The sequence below is a fragment of the Cynoglossus semilaevis genome, chromosome 9 (genome assembly GCF_000523025.1).
Source record: "Cynoglossus semilaevis isolate Cse_v1.0 chromosome 9, Cse_v1.0, whole genome shotgun sequence".
Lineage (NCBI taxonomy): Eukaryota > Metazoa > Chordata > Actinopteri > Pleuronectiformes > Cynoglossidae > Cynoglossus > Cynoglossus semilaevis.
Genome location: NC_024315.1, coordinates 16,114,108 through 16,119,938, shown reverse-complemented (window position 1 = coordinate 16,119,938; position 5,831 = coordinate 16,114,108). Strand labels below are relative to the sequence as shown.

General features: G+C 37.7%; 1 protein-coding gene across 4 annotated transcripts in view; it reads right to left on the bottom strand.

Annotated features, from left to right (window-relative positions):
- Positions 1-2,510: 2,510 nt before the first annotated feature.
- The window catches only part of plppr2b (phospholipid phosphatase related 2b), an 11,033-nt gene continuing 7,712 nt past the window's right edge, over positions 2,511-5,831 (bottom strand). For 2 of the 4 annotated variants that reach the window (XM_008317563.3, XM_025058624.1), the window contains 3 exons: positions 5,122-5,298; positions 4,857-5,003; positions 2,511-4,213 (listed from right to left, as the gene is read on the bottom strand). In XM_008317563.3, coding sequence (XP_008315785.1) covers positions 4,181-4,213; positions 4,857-5,003; positions 5,122-5,298 — 357 coding nt within the window. In that variant the 3' untranslated portion in view covers positions 2,511-4,180. The remainder of the gene's footprint in view (positions 4,214-4,856; positions 5,004-5,121; positions 5,299-5,831) is intronic. The other 2 variants (XM_008317562.3, XM_017035077.2) reach the window with 1 other exon arrangement.

Sequence of the window (5,831 nt, the reverse complement as noted above, 5' to 3'; positions counted from 1 at the left end):
AATAAAATAACGACACAAGTGACACTGTTAAAGCGGGTACTGTTCTCTCTTTCTTTTGTTTGTTTGTATTTGACAGCAACTTAGATATTTTTTGGTCAACTTCAATGCTGAACACCTTCTCTATCTCTAATCCTCTCAGTTGTATAACCAACCTGCCTCACTGTTGTATGTGTGACTTTTTTTCACACTGAAGTAGTCCACCGACGTGTAAGTAAATGCTGGACAACTAAATGCTAGAGGCCTAGAAGTGGTTTAGCTTTTTATATCTAAACATAAAGAGTGGACATAGAGAAATAGCTGTTGTGGTTGTTTTTGGTCTGCCGTTCTTTAAAAAAAAACTAGGGTTAGTAATTGAACACGTTCGTTTCACAGACACGATGACGCATCGAAAAACACCACATTAAACGCATCAATTAGAGAGACAAATTTTGGCCTCACCCAGAACGCTGCTGCACACTACAGCCTGTAGGTGGCAGTTATGTACCTGAAGTTTGTTGAAGAACACAGAAAGCATTAAGTGACGTCAGCCCGCGAAAGGGTGATGAAAAAGGAAAGTGTGGATTTTTTTTACTAACAAGGCAGATTATTATTATTATTATTATTATTATTATTATTATTATTATTGTAAACACAGCACCTGAAGCCAATAGCGTCAATTCACTGACATGTTGCTGTTAGCACCAGAGCTAATGTTAGCTGTAGCCTGGCCACATGGCAGGGTGTAGCCCTCAACATAAAGACATTTGAATCGAAAAACTTTGCTGATTGTCTCTTAAATTGATAGAAATATGATTTAATTGTTATTAAATAATTGTAAAGCCTTTGGTATATTTAACATGTCGGTTAAAAGACGGTTTTTGTTTTCATACAGAAACATTTGTGTGAGGTCTGTGTGTCTCCCTCCCCCCTGCTTGAGTCTGCTGTGAGTGTGATAACACTAATCACTGTTATCACACTCACCTGTGTCCTGTGATCACCTGTTCATTAGTCTCACTCCTGTCACAGTGAAATCGTTCTCCCAGCTTTCCTAGTTTCTATGTACACTCTCTCCTATTTTTCAACGTCCGCATTGTACCAGCATTTGTTGTTGCCCTGGAAACAACTTTAAAAATATTCACATTTAAGTAATTCATTTGTTTGACTTATATATCATAAAAGGAGAATGCTTTAATAAGATCCTGCCCTTATCCATTATAGTGAGGATGACAATATTCCTATTTCAAATCATTTTCACAGTGTGCTCCCCCTGAAGGCAACACTGGATGCATTATCAACATTTTAAATGTGAAAAAGAGGCTTATTCAATTAACAAATATTGATCCAATAGTTCTTATATAATGAACGATGATTATGTCTGAATTTTACACCCAAGGCATACTATTTTATTGTCATTGATTGGTACACCGATTGGAAGTGAAGGATGCTTAGTCCTCACTCTGGATGTGGGAACTGGATGCTGGCCATCAGTGCTGTGGTTGTAATGACTGTTTTGTGTGTGTGTGTGTGTGTGTGTGTGTATGTGTGTGTGTGTGTGTTAGTGTCTTAACAAGAGAGACAAATAGGATGGAGTGAAATTAAGAGGAGGGAGCAGCTGTTCACTAATGGCTTTTAAAAGGTTACAGCGAAGAGCTCTTTCATTTCTAATGTGGAGAAGTAACCTCTGGAAAAGATAATGTCTTCTGTACGCAGTGCTCGCTGTGTGTGTTTGTGTCTATTAGTTACCCACTTTTGACAATTTCCTATCATTTTGAAAACATTGTTTTATGAGGGTTAGGCGTCAACTGCTCACCATTAGGGTTTGGGGTAAAATTCTGCTCAGGCTGTACAAAAACTGACACAATGTAAAGTCATGGGGCATTTAAAAAGGATAACTACTCGTATGTACGTATGTATGTATGTAGAGTGGTTTTACCTTAGATAACTAATTATTTAATCTTAGATAGTACTGTAGTTACAGCACATGTACATCACTGGTTCCATTCACCGGTCGCTGAACAGGGTAAACACTGCCACCATGTGCTGAAAAGCTTTCTTAAAAAAAAAACCTTGAATAATCTACTTGGTTTCCGCTCATGTCAAATATATTAACTTTTCTGTCGTCAAATATATTAACTTTTTCAACAAACATAAATAAAAACATAAATAAATAAAATTATTTGTATAAATGTACACAATTATTAATATGATTTATTAATATTGCTGTTATTATTCTTACTGTCGTTGTGGTTTTATTATTATTACTCAAGACAAACGTTTTACATCCTTTCCTTAAACGCGACTGACCACTGGAGGGCAGTATTATCATCTTGATTCAACTTTGTTATCATAGAAGCACTTTCTGGTCAAAGGTAAATTTGGACAAAATGAAACGTTTGCTGGTTATTAATTATTGTCAGAAGTATCATGATGATCATAACGACCAAATTAACCATTCATTTGTCAATACAACAAAATGAGAGCCAGAAATGAGCAAAACAAAATAATTCATACGTACAACATGTTACGGGCTTGATACTTTATTTTAATAAAGAAATATAAAACAAATATGTGGAAAAATGTTGTGAATATTTTTTTTACAAAAACAATGGAAAGTTTAACTATAATCAAAGTTAAAGTTGAACAAAGAACAGTCTGCTTTCATAGGTATGGTCAGGACACCTTTAAAGGCTAACAGTGACATACTGTATCAACGTAAGTGACTGATAGTTTAAAGAAAATGACACACAAATTAGAACTTATTAATGTATACAAAAAAATCATACAATCCCACATGAGAAAACAAGACTGCAGTATTTAAAAAAACAATACTGATACTATTATTTTTCATAATTTAATTGTGTAGTCGTTTCGGATCAGTGAGTGAAATGAGCTGCGTTCAGAGCAGGGCTTGGTGTCCAATCACAGATTTAGTTGGATAATTAGGATGTAAACTCATCACAATGCACACATCACTTAATATAGTCACAGTGTGATGTATGAGCTGATGTACTGTATGTGTGGATGAGCAGCCTTTGGGAATATAAACCTGCTGTATAAGACATAATTATATGATTAAAAAAACAATGTTTGTTTGTTTTTATCTCTAGCGAATCACATCGTACTGGTGTACTGTCTTTAAAAAATGTCACGCTTACCTTTCTATTAAAACCTCACACTGGTAAGAGATGCAGAAAACTACAGCAAAGCCAAGTGGCCTTTACCTTTGTCAATGAAACAACAAGATGCTAAAAGAGTTTTGTTTTCTGTTTGACATCTGGTAAGACACACTACTCAAGAATACAGTAAATGCTGTGCTTAAAAATCCTAACCTACTTAAAACTTAATGTTTCATGGTGAAACCTTATAATTCAACATAGTGGACGATTGTGGAGGGAAAATACAACATAAAATAGGGGTGAGAACAGAGAAGGTGCACTTTAAGGACATTTAGTTAAAAATAATTGTAAATGTCGTTAAGTCAAATATTAACAGTATTTACCGACCAGCATCAGACACCTAAAAAGTCAGTGGTAGAAGGGTCAGACAGTCGGCTCATTTCTCTACAGTTAATTAACTGTGGCGCAAAACAGAAACACAGCCGTGTTCAGTGTAAACCTCTGTCACAGTACAGATTTACAGCAAAGAATCTCGCATGAAAACATCGCCCCTAAAAAAGCAGAACATAGTGGACAGCATATTGTTCGCCTGTGCTTAAATTTACAAAAAGCACATTCACATGGACAGTGCATCTCGTAAGTATGTGGTTTTGTTCTATTCTGCTTTTCCTTTTTATTGACCTGAGTAAAAGGGTCTTTCAATGCTGGAGTTGATCTGCTGTTTTTGGTGCTGTCTTTACAGTCACTGTTGAGGCTTTGAACTAGAACAGGGGAGATGTACACAGTATTGCTTCAACACCTGCAGTGTTGTCATGTCTTATATTAGATCTATATCAGGGGACAAACGGGACAGGACAGGTCAGGGAGAGGCCCTGGTGAGGACAGGTCTTCCAGCCCGTCCTGCTTCCTGTGACCGTGGATCTTCACACCTGTGTTGATTTCCCTCGAAGGAGACAATGTCCTTCTTTGAAGTCAGAGGGACAGCAGAGGGGGCTTTTGGAGGGCATGTCTAGACTGCACTCGTGAGGCAACGCCTGGAGGGGAGGAGCACATCGGGAGGAGTGGGAGCTAGGATTGGCTGATAGTCATGTGATCTTAGAATCTGGTATCCCCGAAGCCTAAGGTGAATGCAAAAAAAAAAAATTTAGGGATGTATAATTGGAGCACATGAAAGCAGCTGCTGCACCGAGGAGTCCAGGACTGCAGAGGAACAGGAGAGGGAAGGAACTGCACAAGAGCAATGTGTTCAAGAAACAAACGCAACATGAAACAACTATATAGTCCAGACTGTGTTGGTTTTGTATGTTCTTTTGCCCCTGTTTTTAACATTTAGACTAAGGATAAGTGTTTGTGTTCTGTACATCACCATTTAACTCCTCTTAGTAAAAATAAAACTACTCCGGTCTTATTTACCTCACTGTCACAACTGTCAATAAAGTAAACAATAAAAGAAAATCATTTATGATTCTATTTATATCACTTCATAAAGGATTTGAGGTCTTGGTTTAATAGTGGGCCACAAACAACGTTTTTAGGCGTATACCGCCACCTACTGTACAAGAGTGTGTAGTCTCATGGTATGACCAGTGACTTTTTGAGATAATGCAGCCTACTTCTTAGGCCTTGATGAACGATACATTTTTTTAGACAAATACAAATGGTCAAGCATTTGTATTTGTATTGTTTTTACATCCCTGTCACCAATATACACGTATTTATAATTTTGTATTACGTTATCAGTGCATTACCCCCAACCCTTACCTGGAGCCCACTTAACTTTTCATGTGGACTCTCAACACGGGGCAGGCTGAGGAGAGGGATTCCAATGGATTGGTCTGGATTCTTTGAAGGTGGAGGAATCAGCGTTGATAACTGTGTTGGCTGGAAGTTGTTGATCACACATGTCACCTAGCAGAGACAAAAAAAAAACAACAAAAATCTGAAAAGACAGGTAGGGTATTTGAATAAAGGTTCAGTCTAAGAGCGGCGATCCATCTGTCTCCTACAGTTCCCTCCTTCCCCTCACCAGAAAAGCAGCGATGGCCCCTCCAGTGATGATCCCTGCGAGAACATCATCCCAGTGGTTTCTGTGTTCCGTCACTCTCACCACTCCCACCAGCAGTGCCAGCGACAGCAGCACCAGGCAAATGGTGGGCTTGGTCAGTCTGGTCCCTTTGGTGCGGAACATGAGAGTCACATACATCTGAAAGTGAAAAATAAGTATTTTGTTATTTGTGTAAGACATTTATTTGTATGGCCCAAATTCAACCCCAAAACTTAAACACTCCTCTATCTCTTAACTCTTTCCTGTTTTACATGATGTCCTACGTAATAAGTGTACACAAAAATAAATTCATCTGGTATTTTACAGGCTTTTATTTCCACTATAAAGACAAACAAAGAGGTGAGCTGATGCTCTGCGATGATTGTTCTTCTTAGTGTTTGAGCGCTTCTGATATTAGGGAGATCTTTGATGAAGTGTAAATATATACAGTCTGTGAAATACTCTTTGTATTTGTATATAATTTGAGGACCACGATCAAAAGAAGATGAATCTTTTTACACTGTTGACATAGTGGAGGAGGACTGACCATAAATGAAACGCTCAAAATCAAATAAATATTCAGCAATATTATCCACCAGACCTAGAGTTTTCAGTAGGTTAATAAATCAGTCTGTCTGTGGGTTGGGTTAATTATAAAATAGTGAAAACAATGAGTTACCTGTGAAACAGGT